At 41.6% G+C, this 27,027-nt stretch overlaps 1 protein-coding gene across 13 annotated transcripts in view; it reads right to left on the reverse strand.

Moving 5' to 3' along the window:
• ERC2 (ELKS/RAB6-interacting/CAST family member 2) overlaps nt 1-27,027 on the reverse strand; it is a 510,602-nt gene that overhangs the window by 365,666 nt on the left and 117,909 nt on the right. For all 13 annotated transcript variants that reach the window (XM_083489222.1, XM_083489221.1, XM_083489224.1 and 10 more), the window contains 3 exons: nt 16,790-16,864; nt 5,458-5,613; nt 199-366 (listed from right to left, as the gene is read on the reverse strand). In XM_083489222.1, the coding sequence (XP_083345348.1) occupies nt 199-366; nt 5,458-5,613; nt 16,790-16,864 (399 nt within the window). The remainder of the gene's footprint in view (nt 1-198; nt 367-5,457; nt 5,614-16,789; nt 16,865-27,027) is intronic.

The following is a 27,027-nucleotide window of genomic DNA, read 5'->3' on the forward strand; positions in this document are numbered from 1 at the left end:
AGAAGACAGTACACAAGTATTATAGGCCTGGTCTGGCATCAGCTAATAGCACAAGCTATTGTACAACTTCGTAACGAATTTTTCAAAGGTCGAGTTTTGTCCTCCGCACAGATTTGTAACCAATACATCATTCTTAATTCTGACACACTCCATTAACCAAACATTTATACTGCATTAGATGCTAATAAAATACCTTACCTCTGTCTGAAGTATGGCAGCTCTCTGTTCTTTGGCAGTAAGTGACTCTTTAAGCACTTCAATGTGTTGCTTGCAATCTGAATTCTGATTGCTAAGGGTTTCAAGCTTAGTTTGTAAGGCAAGAAGTTCTGATTCTTTCTTTGAAAGCTCCTGCTTCAACTGGTCAATCTGCAAATATACATATATATGCATTAGTAGCAGTAGTAGTAGTATTAAGCACAACAATTTAATCCAGCAGTTCCCACACCACTTTGCTTCCTGAGTTCAGATAGTAACATTTATCTACATATGCAATATAAAGTACATTTATTTCTTTCCACATGTGATTGATATTGCTGGACAAGCTTTGGAGAGAAATGTAGGTGATTGCGAGCCACATGTGCTTGTCTAAACGTTACATCGTGTCATGAAAGCCACTTTGCCATGGATTCATCCCATAAGCACTAAGCCACTTTCTCCAATGGTGGGATTTGGTTTATCCCATAACTACAGTACAGAAGAGGAGAAAGAAAGATTTAAAACTGGAGTAGCAGCCAATAAAACCTGGATTTTGATCACAAGTTTACAATGCTCGGCCCACATGCTCCAGATTAATAAAAGTACATTTATCAGCCATAATATTGCAGAGTCACATGTTGCAAGAAAATATTTCTTGCATGTCCCACTCTGCTTTGTTTCATTTCCCCATATGATATCAATTCCTGTAGAATCAAATCCAAAAGGCATCTTACACAATTACAAATACTTGCACATGTGGAATGTTTAAAGAAGAATGCAAACTCCTCTTTCTCCATTAGATTTGTTATTCTAATTCAGGAATAGGGAACCTGTGTCCCATAATCTCTGACCTTTGGCCATGCTGGCTGGGGCTGAGGGAGTCCAACAACATATTGGGGGGGGCTACAGGTTTACCATCCCTGTTTTCTGGCCTCCTTTTATTATAAGAATTAGCATTTATAATATAGCAAGCGCTGAAAATTGGCTGGTATTCTATGGAGACTTTAAGCAAAATAAGGCAGGTCTAAATTACAATCTAAAAGGAATCTAAAAGGATTGCAAGCTAAGCAAAGGAAGAAGGAATAGCAAATTATGCATTATCTCAATGCAAATAAGAGAGGAGTTTAGAAGAAAACCCATTCAAGGACAAAATTAAAACATAAGATTCAACTTACTCAAGAGCATGTTAACTTTTTAAAGATCTTTTTGGAAGAATGGCAAACATCTTCCATGTATTTGCCATAAAACCACCAGTAAGCAGAGATATATAGCCAAAACCAAAATATCAAAATAAGGTGAGTGAAATTCCACACAGTACAATGTCAAGCTGAAGCCAGTATGCAGAACAGCATGTGTTTTATATGAGTCCCATATGGCTATCCCAGAACCAAATCTCTACTGAAAGATCTTCACAATTTTATCCATCATACAAGCAACACCTGATAAACAATCAGTCAAAGAACATGGTGTCATTTGGATTATAGATATGCTATGTATTTCTACTCACTAGCAAGAAACTCCAGCTACATGATTTGCAAACAGGTAGAGAGTTTTGCCATGCACATATAGAAAAATAACTAGATCTTCTCTGGTGAACTATTTAATGGTTGAAACAAGACATAAGGCTGGACCTCTTTTTATAAAGCAACGTATCTCATATTTCTTAGGGAAAAGACTGGGTTTGGGCTGGCAAAATAAAAAATAATATACAGTGGAACCTCTGGTTACGAACTTAATTCGTTCCGGAGGTCTGTTCTTAACCTGAAACCGTTCTTAACCTGAGGTACCACTTTAGCTAATGGGACCTTCCACTGCTGCCGCTGTACGATTTCTGTTCTCAACCTGGAGCAAAGTTTTAACCCGAGGTACTACTTCCAGGTTAGCGGAGTCTATAACCCTAAGTGTTTGTAACCCAAGGTGTTTATAACCCGAGGTACCTCTGTAAAATAAAATTCCTCTTTTTCCAGTTCAGTGTCAGCTTGCAGACTGAAATCTGGCTACATGATGAAAGACCAATCAAAAGATGTTCTCATGCTGAATGGGCAGTCATTTTTATTAGGAGTGTGTGCCTTGACCACAATAGAGCAGGATACTGCCAAAGCAGAAAAACAGGTGGTAAAGGAACACCTAGCTACTTTACTTTACTTTACTTGAATTTAAATTTCTAGGGCCTGATGAGTTGCACCAAAGGGTACTAAATAAGCTTGCAATCTCAGTCTATAATCTTTGAGAATTATTGGAGAACATGTGAAGTCCCTGCAGACTGGAGGCAGACAAATATCCCCATCTTCAAAAGGGGGGGAGAAGACCCAGGTAACTACTGACCGGTGAGCTTGACACTGATACCAGGAAAGGTCCTAGAACAGAATTCAACAGTAGGTCTGTGAGAACTTACAAAAGGGTGCTATAATTACTAAGACCCAGCATGGGTTTCTCAAAAACAAGCCATGCCAAACGAATCTCTCTCTCTCTCTCTCTCTCTCTCTGATAAAATTACAAGATTGGTTGATCAGGGGGATGCTTGTGTATCTTGATTTCAGTAAGGCTTTTGACAAAGTCCCCCATGATATACTTGTGAGGAAGCTGGAAAAATGTGAGCTAGATGAGGTAACTGTTAAGTGGACTGACTGACCAAACCCAGAGAGTGCTCATTAATGGTTCCTTGTCATCCTGGAGAAAAGTGACAAGTGGGGTGCCACAGGGTTCTGTCGTGGGCCCACTGTTGTTCAACGTCTTTATAAACTACTTGGATGAACAAAATGAGGGGATCAAATTTGCAGATGACACCAAACTGGGAAGGGTAGCAAATGCCAAAAAGACAATCAGGATTCAAAATGACCTTAACAGATTGAAGAACTGGGCCCAAGCCAACAAAATGAATTTCAGTAGGAACAAATGTAAGGTTCTGCACTTAGGCAGGAAGAACCAGATGCACAAATATAAGATAGGGGTCTCCTGGCTTACCAGCAGTGCATGAAAAGGATTTAGGGGTCTTAGTATATCACAGGCTTAACATGAGTCAACAGTGTGATGCAGGAGCCTATTCTAGGCTGCATCAATGGAACTATAGTGTCCAGATCAAGAGAAGTAATAGTACAGCTTGGTACTGCCTTGGTCAGACCACACCTGGAATAGTGCGCCTAGTTCTGGGCACCACAATTTAACGATACTGACAAGTTGGTACATGTACAGAGGAGAGCAACCAAGATGATCAAGGGTCTGGAGATGAATCCTGTTGAAGAATGGTTGAAAGAGCTAGGTATGTTTAGCCTGGAAAAGAGGAGGCTGAGGGAAAATATGACAGCCATCTTCAAATATCTTGAGGGCTGTCACATGGAAGATGGAGCAAGCTTGTTTCCTCCTGCTCCACAGGGCAGGACTCGAACCAATGGATTCATGTTAGAAGAAAGGAGATTCCAACTAAACATCAGGAATAACTTTCTGACAGTAAGAGTTGTTCAGCAGTGAAATAGGCTCCCTTGGAAGGTTGTGGACTCTCCTTCATTGGAGGTTTTTAAGCAGAGGTTGGATGGGCATCTGTCATGGATACTTTAGCTGAGATTCCTGCATTATAGGTGATTGGACTAGATGACCTTTGGGACCCCTTCCAATTCTACACTTCTATGATTCTAATGTGCTTGGAGGCTGTCTTGATTTGGCTCAGGATCCAATTCCCAATTCAAACAAATTAAACTTCATGCCTGTCCCATTTCCTATTACATATATATTTTTTAAAATTGTAACCTTTTTTCTTTTTGAAAGTTTTGGCTACTAGTCTAGGACCCCCTCAAGAGTGGATAAATGCCTACCAAAATAAAGGCAAATAAATTGTGTGTGTGTGTGTGTGTTTGTGCTGAGCAACTTTAAACTTTGCTTTTTAAAGCATAGACTTCAAGAAAAATAATCAACCTTCCACAATTGTCTGCTTTTAGCAGTCATGGGTGCCTTTTTCATTTAAATTAAAATATATGTAGATACTCTTTAAATCTAATCTTGTTTCCTCCAAAGAGCATTATAACACCTAGAGTTGTTGCCTGTGAATGGGGCCTTGTTCTCCTGGTTGCCATCATTCAGGACTTATATTTATCACAGTTCCTTATCAGCAATCTCAGGTCCGACAGATGGGGTATAATAAGATCTCCTTGCTGACAGCCATATAAATATTTTTTCCACCTTGAAAGGTCCTGTGATGAATGGCAGAAGTAGTATCTTTTGCTGCAAATCTCAATTGTCAGAGGAAGGACAGGGCTGTTGACACAGGTTAAACAGACTTTCATCAGAATGTAGCATGATTATCAAAAAGTTGATCAGACGGCTGTGACAAAACAATGGCATGCTCAACCATCTGCCCTTTAAGAGCAGAGGAATCTATTGCATCCCACCCTCTCAAAATCATTGTAACTTCCGCTTTACATTTCTAAAACTCCAATCTATTTATACATGACCCCGAACATGTGGTGGCTTTCTGGAGGAGTACTGCTCTGAAGGTAAAGCAAATCAAACATATTTTTCCTTAGCTCATTACTTGAATTGTGACTGCCTAATATTTCAGAGGTGACTCAGCAGACTTACCTGATGTTGACTTGTTGTCTTTATAGTCCAGTGGATTCTTAACCTGTGTAGCAGAGTTACACCTTTCTAATATTCCTACCATTGGATTCTTAACCTGTGTAGCAGAGTTACACCTTTCTAATATTCCTACCATTGGATTCTTAACCTGTGTAGCAGAGTTACACCTTTCTAATATTCCTACCATTGGATTCTTAACCTGTGTAGAAGAATTACACCTTTCTAATATTCCTACCATTGTGCACATCAAATGAATATATGTGCCACATGTGGAATTATGCGACATCTCAATTGTCTTCAATTCCACAGTTGCTTTTTCTGGTGCATGGTGAGATGGCAAAGAAATGATAACAGGAATGCTTGATTTTTAGTCAGGAGGACAAAAGCACTTCCTCTTTCTGCAGCAATTTAATATGTTTTGCCCAAAGAATGCCCTCAAACTAGAACAAGTTTTTCACGCTTGTGTGACATGGCTCTAACAAAGGTTGCCTATGCACACAGAATATAACATGGAAACTTCTCTCACTAAGGTAAATTACCAGTGAAAACAATATACCTCCTGAAAGTTATCATACTTTTCAGGAAGGTTTTCTTAGTACCACCCACTTCGGATCAAAGGTTGACAGTAAAATTACCACCACCCTCAGAAAATCTGAACTGAAATAGTGCTCTCATTTGATTAGAAGAATATACCTTGTTTTTCATGAACTTTGAGTGACTCTTGTAAACTTCTATTTGTTTGATTTCTTCTTCTCGATCTTCTGTGTTCAGAACTCCATTAGTCTTCAACATCTGTATTTCATCTTCAAGGTCTCTGATATTACGTTCTAGTGAAGCTATTTTTGTGTCCTAATTTTGAAAGAAAAAAAGTGTTGGTATGCAATATTTGAAAGTATAAAGTGCAATACAAGAGCAACGTAGGGAAAAGAAAAGTGCTGGCACAAGGAGCTGGGACAGCTTTTGGTCTAAATTTTACTGGAACATGCCCACATATAATTGTATAACCAAAAAAAATAAAAATTAAAAATGTGGACCCCCCACCCTTGTTTTCTAAACAAGGATACTGCTTCTTTGCATTCAGGAAACTCATAAAAGAAGGTGCTCTGATCTGAAACACATTGTAGGCAAAAGCTTGCCTTGATTCTAAAGCCAAGAAACCACACAGGGTGAAACTGCATAAATCATCAGCAAAGCAAGGATATAAGTGTGTGTTTTATCTTTCTATTGTAGGTCTAGCCTCTAGAGCCCTCACAATCTGCCCATTTTGCCAGCTTCATGATCCCAGTGAAATAACATTGCCCGATGTGTTTAAGAAGGAAACAGTTTATTTAAATATGGAATGGATGGAAGAAGGAGCAGGAAAATCCTGTTGGGTGTTTTTGTGTTAGGTGTGGGTGGGTGTATTTGCTGTGCCAGCTGGTGCAGCAGAGAGGTCCAGATCAAGCCCATTGTCATCAGATCCTTGGCACATCTACCTCCATTCCCTCTCACCTCCAAAACAACCTGTTTCAGGGGTATATTCTGGCTACTACCAGCAGGGATACTGCCAGAAGTAGCATCTGTCCACCTGCAATTTAGGCAGGCATAGTAGCAATGGAGCCTCCTAGCAGCAGAGTTCAGCACAGCTGGGCAGAACTAGGCAGTGGGACACCTCCCTCTCAGCTGAAAGCCTTCCAGCATGGCTGATCAGGATTGCCCAGTGAATTAACAGACCATGGGGGAAAATAGAATAGAACCAGGTCAAATGGAAGACACCACTCTGCCACACTTATTTCATTGGTTCCTAATATGGAGAACCATCTCACCGCCTCTTGTCATACCTAGTCCATTATTGGGGTATTTTAAAAATCCTGCAATTCAGGATATAGAGTCCTTTTCTCCCCTTACTTGAACTTTGCCTTATCATACTCTGGCCTCTGCTTTCCTCAGCTTTGCTTTATTGGAACCTGAACCCTGCTTTACGGTTCCTTAATGGAATTGTGCCTTGTTTGACACTGCCTTTCCAGAGCCTGAACTTAGACTAACTTGTTTTTGCCTTGGATCCCTTGCTCATGCCTAGTAAACCTCTGCCTGCTCAATCTAGAACTGCATCTGGCTGAAACCACTCCCTGGAACAGAATACTCAGCAAATCAAGAGAAGAGACATTTCCTTCCAGCGGTGACTGGAAAAAATCTGCTGGCTGTTTCCCAGGATACCTATCCCAGACTAAGAGTCAGAAGGCTGTGCACTTTCTTGTGATGGAGGCTTGTCAGCAGGGTGGTGGCAGTACTAAAGGGTTGAAACCATAACCCTGTGCACCTCACAGGGTAGGTGCACATCACTAACTCTGCAACAAGGGTATCCTAGAAAGGGGATGGCTGGAACCCTGAACAGGAGCAACATTCATTGCAGGACCAAACTTGTAGCACTTACATGTAAACTCAGAACCCAAAGAGGTCCTGAAAAAAGTCCCCAAATGGGCCCAGTAAATAGTTTCTGACATCCTTGTTGAGAACCAAAATGGAGAGAGAATTCAAAGAGCTACTGCTTTTTGTACAAAAAGCAAACCTTCAAACATGAGGTCTTAAAAGTTCAGTCTATGAACCTTAACAGCAGCTGATACGATAGCAACATTAAAGGCACTTATTGAAACTACGATCGCTTTCAACATCAGGCACAACTAACCACTTGAAAACTTAAAGGAAGGGAGTGACGAAATCACAGCACTCTGCATCTTTACGTCTTCTGTTTTCTGGAAAATACATGCATTGTAAAGTTGCACATTTTTAAATTGCCCCTAACAAATAAAAATAGTTCTGAGGAAAATATAATGAAGGGTAGCATTAAAAAAAACTTAAAAATATAAAACTATTATGTTCTATAAATGATGTATCAATATTCATTTACTAGTAGTAAGGTATTTCTGATGTTCTATCCCATCATCAGGAAGCAAAGAAAGAGTCAAAGTTATGCGTAAAGCACTGAAACACTATTATACATATCTGCAAATGGCACAACTCAAAACCACAACACAGATCCCACAAAGCCAATGCACAACTGTTACACACAAAAGCAGTGGTGAAGAATTTTATCATTGTTATTAATGTTTAGGTTTTCGGTATTTGTACCTCACCTTTCTAACAAGGCAACTAAGCATTCATAAGCAGTAATTTAATTTAATTTAATTCAAAGAACAGTGATTCTATTTTCATGAAATGCCAGTGAATATATTTCTCATAATTATCTATAAATGCTTTCCATGAGCAATTCTGTAAGTAATTGTGAGTAGATTGCTCACAAAACATGTCTAATGAGCATGAAGTACATTATGTAATAAAAATTTAGGAAGCAATCTTGAGACAATTAACTCAAAGAGGAATTCCCGCAGAACAAAAAGAACTTGCAAAGAGTGAATGGTTTTAAGATGGCAGCCTAACCGCTAGATCTTCCAGCCATTTTCTTTCTGGAAAATAAACATGTATAAGAATCTTTAAGAAGCAACAGGGATTTACAGTACTACAAAACTTCGCTGTAGAGCAAATCTTGTCTTCTCCCAAGCTGCTAAGATTTGCAAAAAGATTAAAAAAGTTCAGAGAAAACAAGACTAAGCAGACTAGGTTTAGGAAGAAATACCCTGTCAAAAGTGCACTTCGGTAATAAGATAAAAAGGTAAAGGACCCCTGATAGTTAAGTCCAGTCGCGAACAACTCTGGGGTTGCGGCGCTCATCTTGCTTTACTGGCCAAGGGAGCTGGCGTTTGTCCGCAGACAGTTTTCTGGGTGGCCAGCATTACTAAGCAGCTTCTGGTGAAACCAGAACAGCGCACGGAAACACCATTTACCTTCCTGCTGGAGGGGTACCTATTTATCTACTTGCACTTTGATGTGCTTTTGAACTGCTAGCAATGGGAGCTCACCCCGTCGCAGGGATTCGAACCGCCGACCTTCCGATCGGCAAGCTCTAGGCTCAGTGGTTTAGACCACAGCGCCACCTGAGTCCCAGGTAATAAGATAGGAAAAGCATAAAGAGTCATTCACAAAAAAGAGCAATCAAAGGAGAATCTCATGCAAAGTACTGTATACTGTGATTCTGTCCTTGTGCGCATACTGGTCTTGAAAAGATCTAGATCTAACTTTAGAACTAGAGAAAGGGCAGCCCCGTGCAAAGTGAACACTACACACTACACACTAAGCTTTGCAGCAGCAGTGCTTTAACATACCTGATATATCACAGCTGGATCAATATATATAGACGGCTGTCTCTGCAAGAACCAAGGTAAACCACAAATTCATTCAGTTAAGAACTCTCGATGCACCCACTTCCTCTTTTGCACATGTAACACAGTTGTCACCATGTATGTCAGTTTTCCCAAATTCTGTATACTTTAATTATAGAAATTCTCTAGTAGCCATTCCAATGGATTGCCCCTTGAAATAAACAGAAATAAGTTCTTGCAAATCTTCCACACACATAGACGATAGTTTGATTTCTTATGTCCATCGTTTCTGAGTTCCCTGAATGTAGTCCTTGTGTATATTATAGGGGCTTTACCAATGCCTTTTCATTGAGAAAACCTAATAGCTACAATGCCAAAATACGGGGTCCCATATATTGGAGAATATGTCTAATTTTAAAGAAAGCCCCAGAAGCAGGTATCTACTCCTCCTCATAATTGCCACCAAAGATTACAAGCCAAAGATATAATTTCAGTAGTTGCAAGGGCTTGCGCTCTTGCACCAGGATTTTTCAAGGTTTTTCCTCCAAGATCAGCATCTCTCTTCTGAGGCTATTTCTGAAGTTCTCATGAGTTTTGAATGGTAGTAGAAGGTCTGCTTCCATAAAGGTGGTTTGAAGCCCTACTGCACATACAGAGCTTTCCCACATATGCCTTTGGATTGGGAACAATGTGAATAACATTAACTCCTTATCCAAGCATTCTATTTTTAGAGGAAACTATTAAAAAAGGAAGGAAATTATTCCATACAGAAGAGTTTCCATGTCCCTGAAGGTTTGAAGTCTCTCAGAAGAAGAGAGGGCCAGAGGACATCTGCAGGATTATCCTTTGAAAGTTGTACTTCTCTGATTTTTTTAATCAGAGTACATTACTACCGTATTTTTTGCTCTATAAGACTCACTTTTTCCCTCCTAAAAAGTAAGGGGAAATGTGTGCGCGTCTTATGGAGAGAATGCAGGCTGTGCAGCTATCCCAGAAGCCAGAACAAAAAGAGGGATTGCTGCTTTCACTGCGCAGCAATCCCTCTTGCTGTTCTGGCTTCTGAGATTCAAAATATTTTTTTTCTTGTTTTCCTCCTCCAAAAACTAGGTGTGTCTTGTGGTCTGGTGCATCTTATAGAGCAAAAAATTAGAGGGCATTAGATTATGTGGGCATTAAATTATTAGAGGGCATTAAATTATCTGGGCATTAAATTATTAGAGGGCATTAAATTATTAGAGGGTCTAAAATTATGTGCATTAAAAGCACATATAAAAATGATACACAAAAATGCATTACTTTAGGAGAAATTGGTTGCAAAAATGTGTGTATTAGTCAAAACTGCAGGCAAAAATGTGTTTAGTAAGAAAAAATGCATTAAAATGCACACAAATTTTCATGTGTTGGGTTTTTTTTAAAGAAAAAAGTCCCCCAAAGTGCTGCGGAAATGTGGAAAACTGAATTTAAGATTGGAAAAAAATGAGAAAATGAAATTGACAGGTTCATCTATCCGTACCCAAGAGCAAGGCAAAATCACAAGGAAGGAAAGCTGAGGTCATTTGGGAGATCAGTTCTCAAAACGTATGTGTCAGGGGTTCAGGAGCAGAGGCGAGGGCAAGGGAGAAAACAGAGAGCGAGGGGGAGGAGTCCGAAGAAAAGATGAGTGACGACGATGACCCGAGATCTCCGAGCCTGTCCAGTGAATCAGAAGATTCACAGAAAGGAGCGCCAGTGGCCAGAGCAAGGGGGGAGCTTAGGGGGACACCCCAGGAAGAAGGGTCCAGAGAGGGTTCAGAGGGCAGCAGTTGGAAATCGGGGCCAGCGTCACCAACAGAGCGCAGTGGGGAGGAAAGGCGCCAGGTATCGAGCTCTGGCAGCTCGCAGCAGGGGGGAGGGCATGAGTCAGGAGTGGCCACACCTCCATCGGAGAGCGAAGAAACGGTCAAGCGGAAAGTGGAAGGTTGGGCGCGCGTGCCAAGTTCAAATGCACCGGAAGGCGGCGCAGTGAGCAGCCCGGAAAGGGAGCCAGGTCCTAAAGCCCGACGCAAGGAGACAGGAGGGTCCGGGGGGTCAGCGTCAGAAGAGTCCAGGAAGGAAGAGACCACGGGGGGCAGAGGGACCCAGAGGAGAACGGTCAGGCGGAAAAGGTGGAGTAAGGCTAGGGTATTAAGTTGGTGTACAAGGGGCGGAGACTCAGACGGAGCTTCGCCGGTCTAGCTTATAGGACGTAGAGCTGCACGCAGCAGCTTGGAAATGGAAACTGTAACTCAATAAAGACTTTTATAAAGTGAACGCTGGCTAGCGTGATCCTCTGTGAGCTAGGATCTGAGAGCAGCTCTGACAGTATGCCACCCAGATAAGGAAGATCTGGAGACAGGAGAATATTGCAAGACTGTTCGGAATGGGAAAGGCTTCCAGGGTCAATAAGAAGAAAGGAAACAGTATTGTTGAAGATTCACTTCTATGCACAAAGTCTGCTAACAGGAAGGGGGAGATATACAGACAGTGCCTGGTACAACTGAAAGTGGCTGGAGTAAGGCAAAGAACCACTCCAACTACTTGAGACCAAAAAGATGCAATGCGTCAAGGAACAGAGTCCACCTCCTCAGAGATTAGCATGGTCTGGAGGGGGAGAGAGTGGGGATGGGCAAGAAGGTAATGTAAGAAGGTAAAGAGATAAGATGGGTAAGAAGGTAAAGAGGAAGCTGCTGCTGGAATTGAACACAGCCTGGATCCATTTGCCACCTTCTCTAAGCAGTATAGGGCAGGCACAATAACTGCTCAGTACCTCTATCGCTGCTCATGCTCAGTCCAATCTGCTCTCCAGGAAGGAAATGAGGAGGAAAGGGAGCACCATCATTCACCATCTTGCTAACCAGCTATCTCAGTGGCAAGGAAGCAGGTGGTGGTGACGATGCAAAGAAGGAGAAACAGCAAGTAGGCAACAGGCAAGCAGAATGTGGACCAACTAAGGGAAGAGGAGTCTGCCCTTCTTCCCAAGGAACTCCCCAAACCTGGAACTAATACTATAGTCCTGTCCAGAATGCATGTGGTCTATTTGGTATTCGGGGGGGGGGGGGAACGGGACCATTTTCCTACTTTTAAATAAAGCATTTCTAAAGCAATGTTCTGCCCAGATAGGGGACCTGGTATTGCAAGGGTTTATTCTCTTCCCACTTTGCAAGTTTGATAATGTGGACAACAAAATTACAAAATCATGTAAAAGCAGCACATACATGATTCCAGATTCTTTATCCCATGCATACAATAAAACAATGTGTTATTTTTAGGGAAACTTATGGTGTTTTTTCTTTGGAATATTCCTTTTATGTTATCTTTAGGTAGTTCAGTATGCATGTGCATTATGAACTGCTTTTGAAATAAAAATATTCAATTCAAGTAAATCAACAACAAAACAAAACCTCATGCTAAGACACTGTTTTCTAATATGAATTACTGCAAAGTTACTTGTGGACACTTTTAGGCAAAAACAAAAACAAAAAAACCCAGAAACTGAAATCAATCAGGCATCTTTTTTAAAAAAAGGATTTATAATTCTATTTTCTTTACAATTCTTATTTTATTAGACAAAAAAGAAGAATCCAAGCTAATAATCATGCCTGCAAGAATTATTTTTCCTTCAGGGAAAATATGCAAAAGGCAATCACTCAGTACTGAAAGTAACAATAACGCTTAAATACATTCTTCCTTTTAGGATGGCTGCTGTGCCTAACCATCACTAATGTCTTTCAGACAGCTAGATTTCTCAATACAGTGGTACCTCTACTTACGTTCACTTCTGGTTACGTATCCTTCAGGATACATGCGCGGCAAACCTGGAAGTATTTTTCTGGGTTTTGCTGCACGCGCATGTGCAAAAGCACTCTATGCACTGCGCACATACACAGAAGCATCAAACCACGCCGTGCACATGGATACGCACACCTAGGGAACTGACTGGAGCTCCAGAACAGATCCCATGCACAACCAGAGGTACCGCTGTATATCAACAAATTGACTTAATTTATATAGATATCTATCAGTCTCACAAACTTTGCTGACGTATTATTTCCATTTTAAAAAATCTGCCAGAACATTATTTAGTGTAACATAATGATATAGAAAACCTGAACAAATTGTTTCGAAGAACCAAAAGTTAGTATTTTTCAGAAGGCATTTAAGTGATGCGTTTCCCCCCAAAGCACCATTGCCTGACTTTCTTTATAGTAAAACAAGGCTTTACTTCTTCTTTGTAGACACTCTGAACTTATAAATCGAACATGAAAAAAAACAACCCTAGTTGTTGGCTGGATGCCTGCCTCCCAACAGCTCCTTTGCCTGAGCTGCTGTGATGTCATGAAATGTTCATAAACATTCTAAGTAGTCAAGAAAAACCATCTATAGAAGAATGTTTGGAAACAATGGCAGCTCTGTGAGGAAAACGAAAGGCTAAGACAAACCATTACATAGAGCTTAAGGAATGGAAGATTTCTGGCTGTTGCAGCAGATGAGGAGGGTTGACTGCAGGGAAACTGAGTGATATAACGGTCTGGTAGGTTATGAAGCTAAGGGATAGGTATCTTGGAGGCAGCATGGCTAAAGGTAGGGGGCAAAGTAGGAAGTCCCCTGAGAAACAAACTTGTGGATAACCCACAAGTCTGATGAAAAGAAGGTTGGACACAATGAAAAAGGCAAGGGTACCTTACAATGACAGGATAAGGTGTGTGATCATTGAAGAAAGGTAAAGGTTTGGGCTTCCAAACAAAACATGAGGTGGGTTCACTTGTGGTATCTATCCCAGCAGTGCCCTACGGTCTCCCCCCAGCCCCAGCCCCATGGCCAATTGCTTTGGAACGTCAGCATTTTTGGCATACCTAGAAACCTTGCAGTCACCCAGGATAACTTATCTGGACCCATACTTTCAGCCCAGGACACCATCATACCAGTTTACCACAGAAGCAGTGTTAAACTAGCCACTGCAAGAACATGGCAAGTTCCGGCATGCGGGAGGGGGTTAATGGAGATCTTGGTAGGGAGACAGGACTCAGGAGGTGGAAAAAAAATATTATGGGAAAAGTCTGACAATTAGATTTTTAAAAAATTAAATTGAGAAAGTTTAAGTAAAAAATAAATAAATACATGATATAAAACCTTCATGTATACCTAGGAGCCCTGTTGATAGTATATATATAATATCTATATATTATGTTATCACTGTCCAGAAAGTATTATCTTAGTACTGTGTAAAAAAAAAAAAAAAAAGGTATCAGGAACAAACCCAAAGAGTTTTGGTCTGTTAAACAAGCCTGATTCATAACTAGTTTTCAAAGTTGGCTTGCACTGAAACTGGCCAAAGTTTATTTTACACTACACCCCCCTGGTTTGTATAACACAACAGGTAGGATTCTACTAAATTGTTACATGAATGGAATGAGGTCCACTCATACAATGGGACTTCCAACCCCTCCCCCGTGCCCCCTAAATCTGTTCTGGAGGGTGGGGAGTAAACCCAGAATGGGTCTAGCACATGGGTAGGCAACCTAAGGCCCAGGGGCCTGACCCAGCTCAATCGCCTTCTCAATCTGGCCCAAGGACAGTCCGGGAATCAGTGTGTTTTACATGAGTAGAATGTGTCCTTTTATTTAAAATGCATCTCTGGGTTATTTGTGGGGCCTGCCTGATGTTTTTACATGAATAAAATGTGTGCTTTTATTTAAAATGCATCTCTGGGTTATTTGTGGGGCATAGGAATTCGTTCATCCCCCCCCAAAAAAAATATAGTCCAGCCCCCCACAATGTTTGAGGGTCAGTGGACTGGCCCCTGCTGAAAAAGTTTGCTGGCCCCTCGTCTAGCAGGTGCACAAGGGAAAGTCCAGTTGTGGGTGCAGACCTTGTTCCCCACATGTATGCATACACCATTTATCACTACGCTGGAATTCCACCCAACAAGCTGATATTCTATGAAGCTGAAACTAAACACTTGGGTGTGTTCTTTTCCTACCCATATGGGAGGGGTTGAAAGAAGAAAGGCCACATCCTTCAGAGTCTGGTAAAGGAGCCCACGGACAAGTTAAGTGTTGCCCCAGCCCAAAGAGCTCCAGGTGAGCAACTTACTTTGACAAAAGCTAGATAGAGATAGACTGAGGCCTCTTAAGCTTCTGCCTCCAGCATACCTTTCCTAGGCTCAAAGCGCCAACTCTCTGGCCTGCAGACCAGCAAGATAGGTTGAGAGGCACTTGGCCCCTCAGGCCCAGCCAAAGGGTCCTAGCTCTGGTTCTATAGGCCCTAGTGCTGCAGGATCTATCTAATTCAGGGGGCTCTTGCCCACAAGGCCCTTTTCACTACCACAATGACTGGTTCCTGGGCCAATGATATTGCAGCATGTGACTTTTTCCTCTAAGGAGCCTGAGGCAGCACACATTATTCTATCTCTCTTCCCTTTAGCTTCAGAACTATTCTCGGAAATATCTTGCTTGCATTATCCAGTCAGATGGGTGGGATATAAATAGTATTATTTGTATTATTATGTTATATCTTTTTTTTAAGACTATAAATAAATGTGTAGATTAGGCTGAGAGATGGTAATTGACTCAAGTCACTTGGTAAGCTTTCAATCATTGAATAGAGGGATTTACATGGGACTGAGCAAACTGGAAAGAATTCTGCCAGACATTCCGTTGCCAAAAAATTTCCAGAAAGTAGAATATTTGCGGTTTGTCAAATGCATAGTGTTCACTGGAGCCCATGACTTTGATGAGTCTAACCCTGAGGCACAAACATTTTAGCGTTTCATGTCATTGAGACTTACCCCTTGCCTCAAAATGGTAACTGGTTGAAAGTGGGTGCAAATTTAAAAACAACTCAAAAGAGTGAGAGCTAGAGTGATCAAATGAACAGTGAAATGGTGCAAATCACTATATCAATAGTGAACGTGACTCTATACCAATACGTGAAATAGTGACCTACCTCACTGAAGTACTATGTGAATAAATGAAGTAAGGAAAGGATCTAAATGCATTCTGCTTATAGTGCGGGGGGGGGATGCATACTGTCATGTAAATAGCTGCCTAAATCTAATCAATACAGTTTTGATTTGATCATATCTTAATGTTGCTATAATTACTATATCTTTACTGTACCTGCATCTATATATTTTCCCGTATGTAAGGAGTACAAGTAAGGAGTACAATGTCCCAAATATTTATATTTGTTAAAAATGTGCATGCTCTGTAACACAGATAAACATACCTTGATACAATTTTACTTCACAGTATGCCTACTGTCCAAAGGAGTTTCCTCCTGAATTAAGAATGGTGGCAACAGGTGTGAAGAATGATTATGGTGCAGAATGGCGAATAATAAGTCTGCTTTGACAAAACATGAAACTTCTAAAGTATTATTATTCTGCTCAGAAAAGCCACTTCTGTTTCCCGGTCTCTAAAACCTGCAAACTCAGATTGTTTGGTCTCTTGCTACAAATATGTCAGCAGGCAAGTTGCTTGAGAAAACAGCTGTGCTGGCTGAGAGAAAAGAGTGCAATATTTTTTATTTGTCAGGAAAATACAGCACAATGAAAAATGATATCCTTTCGGGAGACAATGAATATTATCATATTTTGCCCCAAGTGGTAGCATCCCACACGAAGTATGGGATGTTTAACAGATACGGCACGCATTTGGGAACAAAATGTGGGTGGCAATGTGACACAGTCATGCTGTGCAAACCCATGTCTATAATAAAAGCTAGGAATCCTTTTATGCTTCAGCCAACAGGCATTAATGGTGGTTATCGCATTAAGCTGAAGTGTGCCGGCAAGCATTAAAAGTCCATACCTTCATTTCTATGACGGTCTGAAGAGCTTTCGTCTTCGCTGGCTCAGGCTGAAGCTGGGTCCTTCTGTGCAGTTCCTGTGGAGGGACACGATAGAAGTAAGCTTGGCGACTCATCTTCCCATCATTTATTTTGTCACTGATGCAGATCTTCGGCAGCTCACAGCAAAATCCAAAGTTCAGACAAGCCCAAATGCTACAGGTGCACCACTGCCTATAAATCCCTCTAGCATCTCTGCAGCCTCTATCTTATATTACAGGCAAGGCTGCCAGCACATGCGCTATTTCTGAAACCTTTATCAATAATTAATGTCAACGGTGACAAAGGCAGCATGTTGCATTTGGACCGAGAGAGATTACAACACGGCTGCCTCTCTGTCCAGGCATCAAATAAGTAATTCAATTATGTTGAACACTGTATGGCTAATTCAAAAAAACGGTAGGGGGTGGAAATGTCACATAAAATCTTCTGCCGAACTTCACCACTCAAAGAGTTTTTCTACTGATATTTGAAACAAGCCATTTACAGACATTACATTCAAATTTGACATTTTCAGAATAGTAATTATATAGTGAATCGATGCAGCTCTAAAGTAGCTTTATTATGTTGGCTCGTCTTTTCTTTCATGATACGATATTTTTGGAACTTGCACTTCAATCCATAAAGATATTTGCTTGCAGGTTAACCCCACTAATTTCAGCAAGACCTACTTCCAAATTAACATGTTTAAGGATCCCAATGTTTACCTATAGCAAATACATTAAGGAGGATGTTTTCACTGCACAAGGGTGTGTAATTAGAAAAGTGATGTAAAGCATAATCCATTGTGACGTTTCCGTGTGCAAGCTACAATGAAATGTTGAGAATGACACAAGAACACTATACACATAGCTTTTTACTATTTCAAATTAAAGGGAAGTTTAGATAATTTAAATCTGACATTTATTTAAAATAAAAGATTCACACCCATGCAGCCCCTCCCCCCCAAAAAACCCTTCAATTTTTGTGTGTGTTGCTAATGACAATTGGCTTTGGCACTTCCATCCATCATCTTTTCTTTCTCTCACTATGTGCAAATGACCAGCTTAATTCTGAATTCAACTAGGACCTGTCCCATGTCTCTCTCATGTTCTAGTCTGTTACAGTGAGCTCATGTAATTCAGCCATAAGGTGAAGCCATTTGTCAACTTGCCAACCATACGCATAACTTTAAAAAGGAGAACCAAAGCAATTCACACAACACTCATATCATAGTGAAATAATGCTGTAAAAACATATCAATAAAACAACAGTGTATCAGTCACAGAAACCAAAGGACCTGGAACCATTAGGAACAAAGAGAACACCTGGTTAAACACCCCAGTGGGTGCCCTCCTGATAGCAACTGAGAGTTCAATGCACATGGTAGATGCCACCACAGAGGCGGCCATTTTTTGCAGCCAAAGTATGATTCAGGCTCAAATCTCAAAATGAGATAATACTGACCACGACAGGGACATCATGGAATTGTTGATTCTCGATAGAGCTAATGAAGCTTCATTCACCTTCCCAAAAAGGGCTAATTAACTACTGTCTGCCATAAAACTATTGATTGTGCTTCTATAAATAGCAAAAAGGAAAGTGCCGAAATGTAATAATAATAATAATAACAACAACAATAATAATAATAATTCGTTTTTTGGGTTGCACCAGTCACTGTGGGTGGCTTCCCACAAAACATACAGAAACACAAGAACACCACACGTTTAAAATATCCCAATGCAGGGCTGCCTTCAGATGTCTACGGAAGGTCATCTGACGGGGAGAGAATTTCACAGGGCGTGCTTGAGCACTCCATTCATTCTTCATTATCCGTTCAAATCAGATTATTTATCATTCAGTTTCAACAGTAATCAAAGTATCCCATTAGATGCCCTAATCTAAATCCTGTTGGTCATTTTGCTTGTGGACTTCCTATTGCCATTTGGATCAGCCACCATGGGAACAGGATTCTAGACTAGATGGGCCTTTGGTCTGATACTTAATGACTCTTCTTATGTTCTTACAGATGCTACATTAGGCCAAACTAGACACCTGTGATGTGTGAATGCATCATAGACAGCTATTTCTTTTCCAAACAGGGGTCCAGTTTGAATCAGGACTGTGGTACCAGGGGTGGGAGTGAAATTTCCCTCCCCATTCTGCAGTCCTCTTTCCAATCACCTGTATTAGTCGTGGAGGGGAAAACATAAGCACACAGGTGCCTGAACGTTTCTCCTCCATAGCTAATTGAGAAGCAATTTAGCTTACAGAACTGGCATGGGGGTTTAACTTCCCCTTGTGCTAAGGCTCCAGACCAAGTCAGCTGCACCCATGACAGCTTTTAGCAAGGAAAAAAGATATCAGAGATGAATCTGAGGTTATGTCTAGATTGGCCCACAGTGACTGAGAAAAAGCATCCACCATCATCAACTTATACCCTATCCAGCTCTTAATAAGACAGAAAAGAGAAATTAATCCTGCAGTAGCTAGTCTGAAGTTTACAACAATACAGTACCTTTCAGCCCAGCAAGAATTAAGCCTCTCAAGCAGACAATTGGATAATATGGTCTCACTTTATACAACTGCAGAGTCCAAGCTAGTTCTTCAGTTTGAGCAACTTGTTGCTCTGTAATCAAAGGTTGCATGAATCTCTGCCTGTCTTCACCTCTGCCAAGCTGCCAGCTTGCCTGCCTGCCTGCCTGCCTAGAAGGCATCAGCCCTAGAATAGGGGTAGAAAACAGGATGCCTTTCAGATGTTGGGCACATCGACTTCCACCAGCTCAAACCAGTATGACCAACCATCAGTTACAGTCCTAAGCATCAGGAGGGCATCAGGTTGGCTCCATTTGTTTCAGAGTAATGCCAAGGAAATAGTGAGCTTGGGGCGGGGGGCTTTCATCAATATTTTCCCTTTGCAAGAGCACCCCAGTGTTTCATACCTATTGGCAACCAGAGAGCAGGAGCCAGGAGAAGCCTAGATTCCTTTCACCCTTCTAGCTTCTGAATGGCAATTCTAAAAACTTGTCATATTGCCTCCTTGAGACGTGTCATAGAATCACAGAACTGTAGTGTCCTCCATCCCTTTGTGTATAGGGGAGTGTCTGGACTCTTCAGTTTGAGGTGATGGTATGACTGCATCCATTAACAACAGTTTGGTTTGATGGACGTCAGCAGCAAGAAGCTGCTTCTATGAAACAAATTTTGTTTCCCAATAAACAGAACTGTCACCTCCTTATTTATTGAGTTACCTACGTTTCTATCCTGCCTCCCAGCCAAGTTCTGAAAGGACCTTACAGATATTTATCAGCACAAAATAAATCAGCAATAATGAGGCTGTTACTATGGAGCAGGGCTCCCATTCACTAGCAGGACCAATGGTCAGGTACGATGGAGTCCAAGAAAGAACACATGGGGTGGTGGTCACAAGTTCCTCATCCCTGCTATAGAGCATCAAGAACACAACATTATAAGACTTCAATACAAACCCAGTCTTCTTTATGGGGATAACTGCAGAGTGTGATGATACACTGCAATGTATGTTTTTTTAAAAAAAAAACAACTGTGTGCAGTCAGGGCTGTATCATCCACTTCCAGGTCAGAGAAAGCTTTGTGTATGTACTGAACTTGAGAAGTCCCCCCTCACACACCCCTGATCTCCAGAATGTGCATAAGGGGAGTTGGATCAGACCTTATACTTTTTACCACAAGTTATTTTATTATCTCCATGGCAACTGTGAAGGTTCTTATACAATACCATATTCCTAGTGGATTTTGAAGTCTTGAAGTGCTTTATGAGCTTTAAATACAATTTTTAAATGTGTATTTTAAAAGGCTTTAGAATTATTATTTATCTTTAATTCTTGGAGCAGTAAAGTAGAAACAAACAAACAATTTCAACACAGGTCTAAATTAGTCTTATTTACTGGGATTATCAGTCCTTGCCTCCTTACAATGCATATGATGCTCCCCCACGTTTGTGTTGACACTGCTACTTCTGGACCTCTGTTCAAGGATTTCTCAGACTAGGTTTATGCCAACTTTTCGAGTTATTGGATTTTGGTACTGCTCTTCATCTCATGTGCACCAGCTTCAAGCTGCTACTTACAGTGTCTGTGCGAGTGGCTTCCTTCTTGTAGAAACAGTTTACCATCCCTTTTCCTCAATCTTCCTCCCCACAACCCATCCTTGACCTTGCAGCAGAAATATGAGGGAGAAGTTTTATTCTCCATTGTATTTCCATTGGCAAAATGGCCATGACAATCTGCCTAGTTAGTTAGCTATTTTTGAAGCTACTTCTGCGTGAAAAACTGTGCATATCTGCACAGTTCCAAAGATAAGCTTTCAGGAAAGAATGTTGTTATCTGCACTGTTCCTTCAACAGATGCAGGGTGCAGGAAAAGGGGGAATGGGGCATGAATATGCAGGGAGAGAAGCAGCAAGAGGGAGCAACTAGCAGGGTAACTCACAGGGGAGGGGGAAGATCATCAAAAGCAGGGGATTTGCGGAACAGTGCTTGTGAAGTAAGACGCCAAAAGCTTCTGATAGCTGGCTGCCTCTGCTTTCACTATAGGCTTCCACTCACACACATATTCCATTCCCTGGATTCTCTCATTACCATTGCAAGTCTGCTATTGGAATTGCCTTCTGTGAGCTCACATTGCACCCCTTGGCTGGAGTTTGGGGTCCCCCTCAGCACCCGCTGTGGCTAGTTTCAGGGGCAGACCATGTGCCACTCACTGGCGAAGGATAAACAAATGCTGTATAAGGTAAAGGCAGCATAGTTGGCCATTATTATTGAGCTGGCATGCAAGTCCAGACTCAGCTAAGAAACCACAAATGTATTTTTGAAACTCAACAGAGAGAGAAAACAGGAGGAACACCCACTGTCTGCGTACACCTGTCCATGGAAGTGTGCATCTGCAGACTTGGGTTAGAAAAAGGAAGACGATGACCTTCTGGACATAATGCAGATTCCTTTTTTAAAATTGCACCTTCCCTATGACATATTTATTGTTGTTTAGTTGTTTAGTCGTGTTCCGACTCTTCTTTACCCCATGGACCAGAGCACGCCAGGCACTACTGTCTTCCACTGCCTCCCGCAGTTTGGTCAAACTCATGTTTGTAGCTTCAAGAACACTGTCCAACCATCTTGTCCTCTGTCGTCTCCTTCTCTTTGTGCCCTCAATCTTTCCCAACATCAGGGTCTTTTCCAGTGAGTCTTCTCTTCTCATGAGGTGGCCCAAGTATTGGAGCCTCAGCTTCAGGATCTGTCCTTCCAGTGAGCACTCAGGGCTGATTTCCTTCAGAATGGATAGGTTTGATCCGAGACATATAGCATAGACTTATGTTATGCACAAGGAACTATTGCAATGTGTCCCATGAGCAGCAATTGCTTTAGTGAAAAATCACAGTGTGTCATGAACTGGCGGTACGATGGGGAGGAGGAAGAGGATCCTGGCAAGGGGTGTAGCTGGGGGTGGGACACACCGGGGGTTGAGGAAAGAGAGGTTGATGTAGGAAGTACTCACAGCATGATGGAGGATGGCATGGGGATGGGGGACAGTCAGTGCCGGATTTACGTATAAGTTAAACAAGTTATAAGCTTAGGGCCCCACTCTCTTGGGGGGGGGCAAAAAATGCAAAGGAAAAAAACTGGATGTACGTTTCCAAAATATAAGATAAAAAACAAATAAAATAAAACCTACAAACAGCAACAGTGGCAAATGGCTTTAGATACCTATTAGGGCCTTAAATTACCATATAGCATATATTCCAACACAAAAAACAGTGACAATTTGTTAATGACAAAGGGCAGCTGGAAATATAAAGGGCCCCATTACCTTTAGTAGCTTAGGGCCTCATCAAACCTAAATCCGGCCCCAGGGACAGTGCACAGGAACCAAAACAGGACCCATTGCCAGAGCCAGAGGGGCCCTTGTCTCCACGAACTTCGTGGGCTCTGAGGCGTAGGGAGCAGAAGGCGGGACCTTCTAGGAGGCTGAGGCAGGCAGAGGCCCACAGCCCAGCTCCCTAGCAGGCCAGGTGGGGCTCGCTAGCTCTTGGAGGAGGCTTGGGACAGGTGAGGGTCCCATGCTTCATGAAGCCCAGATACTGCAATCAGTAGGCAAAGTACAGAAAGGAAGCAGAGCTGAAGTGCTGTGTCTGCTCAAGGTTCTCTTCAGTGGCTAAGAGCAGCTGCAGCAAAGCAATCTCAATTGAGACTACAACAGCCAGGCCCCTCCCCCTGATTCTGAATGGGGAGGAAAGGGCACTGGTGATTCTTAAAGAAGAAACCTCCCAACATAAATTAAATTCAGTCCCACTTTTAACATCTCGTCTAGTTTATTCCTTAGTTGTGCTGCAATTCTATGCACTTTTATGCATGCATAGGATTGTGTTGTCAGATGGTGATAGCAGTCACAAAATTAAAAGATGCCTGCTCCTTGGGAGAAAGGCGATGGCAAACCTAGACACATCTTAAAAAACAGAGACATCACCTTGCCAACAAAGGTCCGTATAGTTAAAGCCATGGTTTTCCCAGTAGTGATGTATGGAAGTGAGAGCTGGACCATAAAGAAGGCTGATCGCCGAAGAATTGATGCTTTTGAATTATGGTGCTGGAGGAGACTCTTGAGAGTCCCATGGATTGCAAGAAGATCAAACCTATCCATTCTGAAGGAAATCAGCCCTGAGTGCTCACTGGAAGGACAGATCGTGACGCTGAGGCTCCAATACTTGGGCCACCTTATGAGAAGTGAAGACTCCCTGGAAAAGACCCTGATGTTGGGAAAGATGGAGGGCACAAGGAGAAGGGGACGACAGAGGATGAGATTGGACAGTGTTCTCGAAGCTACAAACATGAGTCTGACCAAACTGTGGGAGGCAGTAGAAGACAGAAGTGCCTGGCGTGCTCTGGTCCATGGGGTCATGAAGAGTCGGACACGACTAAACGACTAAACAAGGATTGTGTTGTAAATCACGAAGTTTATTATGTAGCCAAAGCTAAAAACGTTTAGATACTATTGCTTTTTTGGAAGATATTTTAAGACTGTATTTAATTCTCCCTCTGAAACCAATGGGACTTAAAAGTGTTTATCCTTGGCTGGGTTATGCCCTGTATATGTCTATTAAGAATATCAAATAATATGTAACTTCAAATGCAGGAGTGAAAATGGCAGCTGTTTCTGGAATTCCACATTGAGAGTAACACCCAGATTAGCCTAAAGTTAGAGTGAGCTGAATCAACTGAGAAAGTTTAAGCATTAATGTATAATGCCTTTAAAATACCTAACTACTGTATCCTTATTCAATATTATCAATAAATTCCTTACAGCATTTGTATCCGCTCTTCACCAGCAGGTCCCAGGGCAGTGGGGTTACAACAATTTAAAATTCAGAATGAAAAATAATTGAAACAAATTACAAGCACAGGAATAGGGTGGGTCTTCAAAACACACATCTCAGGTATCAAAGGTTAGAGTAAAGAGGCGTGTCTTCAGCATTTGCCAAAAATTATATCAGGGCTGGGGGGAGGGGAGTTGGCCATGCAAAAGAGCAACCCTGTCAGAGCTCATCAACAACTATTACATTATGTTTGAAAACTGAACAGCTCCCAAAGGCACTTAGGATGAATTGGCACATGAACTGAGTGTCATACATCGTCCATGGACACAAGCCAGAGTTTCCAGCCCTTATGTCAAAGATGTATAGGCTTTCAGAGACGAGTATTCCTAGATGTCTATCATAAGACGCAGGCTTGCCTCATAATACTTTTCCTGTTTGCAGTATAAATCAAACTTGCTTAAAAGCTTTTATTCCCTATTCCTGATGGTAAAATGCAACAGACAATGGAATTCTGGAGAAGATCAGAAAGTGACTTGCAGTTTATTATTTTGCATAGGAAAACCCTTCCAATTGGATGCAAACGTTTCTAAGTTTCCAACAAGCCACACATTGTTCTGTGTATAATTAGCTCTGTAACCGGAAGGTGGGTTTGTTTGTTGTATTCATTATGCCTATTTGCGGTGTTCCTTTTCGGGAATGTAATTTCTATTTTCCCCCTCTCGACTCCTGTGGAAGATAGCTTGATTAAACAATTACCTAGATTACAGTCTGAATATTTTATGAAGTTTCTATAATACATACAACCTTTTCCTAAATGATCTAGTTAGGTGTGAGCAGTGAGGTAGCTAAGTTTGCCAATGACATGGAATTGTTCAGGGCGATAAGAACAAAAGGGACTAAGAGGAACTCCATAAGGATCTCTCCAAACTGCAGGGGAATTGATACAGCAAATGCAATTCAATGTAAGCAGGTATAAAGTGATGTGCATTGGAGCACACACACCCCAAAAAAATTCACATATACACTTATGGGATCTGAACTAGCAGTGACTGGCCAAGATTTTGACTTTGGAGTTGTAGTTGCCCATTGTGCAGCAGCTGTGAAAAAAGGGAATTCTATGTTAGGAAAGGGATTGAAAATAAAATTGCCAGTATCATAATGCGATTATACAATTATATTCTTGAATACTCAGGTTTGCACACCTCAAAAATAATATTGTAAAAATGGAAAAGGTTAAAAAAGGGGGGGGGACAAAAAAACCCTATCATGGGGCTGAAACAATTCCATGATTTCAGGGGAAACAATTCCCCTGAAAGTGAAAGTTACATCATTTGAGGCTTTTTTAGTTTACAAACAGGAGGAGTAAAAGAGGGAGGACATGGCAGAGGTACGTAAATGGTGCGAAGAAAGTAGATCTTTCTCTGCCTCCCATAGTATGGGAATTTGGGGTGATCCAATGAAGATGAATGTCGGAGGATTCTGAACTGACACAGCACATAGTTGAACTGGAATTTGCTACCGCAAGATGTAGCCATGGGTGGCTTTAAATGGGGATTAAAGAAATTCATGGAGATAAGGTTATCAATAGCTACTAGTCATGACGACTATATCATCCAGTATCAGAGACAGTGGGCCTCTCAATGCTAATTTCTGGAGAGCACAAATGGGGTGAGGGCTGTTGTGGTCATATCCTGCTTGCAGGCTTCCCATAGGCATCTGGTTGGCCACTGTGAGAACAGGATGCTAGACTAGATGGGCCTGCAGGGCTCTCCTTATCTTATCCTCAGTCTGGATGTTTATCCTTATTCTGCTGGCAAGCACGCTGAGCAAGATAAATGCTCAAAAAGCTAAGGTTTTAAGTTCATTGCATTTCACTCTACTTCCATTCAGTGCAGATGTGATAACGCTTTTTATTTTTCCTGTGTTGTGGTCCTGACTAAGCAGCACAAAAGTGCACAAAAGTTAGACATTTCTCTTTCTAATCCATCAGTGGATGGCGTCTCCATTAGGAATGAAGTTCATCTCCCACATCCACGCACCACCCAGTCCTAGGTAAAAAATGGCTAAGCCATAAAATGACAGCACGTTGGGGCATATGTAATAGCAGCCCAGCTCCTCCACAGCATAACACGGGTGCCAATGCATTGTGCTATCCCAATTTGACTGAACTTTAAAATTTACATCCAATGGTATTTGAAAACTCTGATCATTTACTTGGTCATAATTTAATGTACAGTGGTACCCCGGGTTACATACACTTCAGGTTACATACGCTTCAGGTTACAGACTCCGCTAACCCAGAAATAGTACCTCGGGATAAGAACTTTGCTTCAGGATGAGAACAGAAATCGTGCTCTAGCGGCGCAGCGGCAGCAAGAGGCCCCATTAGCTGAAATGGTGCTTCAGGTTAAGAACAGTTTCAGGTTACGAACAGACCTCTGGAACGAATTAAGTACTTAACCCGAGGTACCACTGTATCTGCTTAAGGGTGAAAGTGTTCATTACAAAAGGGATGGGAAAGGTACCCTTTCTGCTTGGTTAATTCTAACGATGATGAGAGAAATGCCACATTGCGGGGTTTGTTCCAGACACATCTCAGATGGAGGAAAGCACAAATTTGGTTCCAGATCAATGTCAGCCCACAGACAGCTGGGAAAAGGCCTAATGTTGACTCAGAACTGCAAAAGAGAAGAGACTTTTCAAGCACAGTGGCCATAGTGTTCCTTTCAGAACAAAAGGCTTTCCCATGGGTTTATTTTTTCTGTCCATGGCAAGATCCTTTAAATATGTGAGTTTCTCTGTTACGGTTCTTCTGATAGAATCATAGAATTGCAGAGTTGGAAGGGACGCCCAAGAATCATCCAGGAATCCTGTC

Source organism: Podarcis liolepis (assembly GCF_965112155.1).
Source record: "Podarcis liolepis genome assembly, chromosome: 2".
NCBI lineage: Eukaryota > Metazoa > Chordata > Lepidosauria > Squamata > Lacertidae > Podarcis > Podarcis liolepis.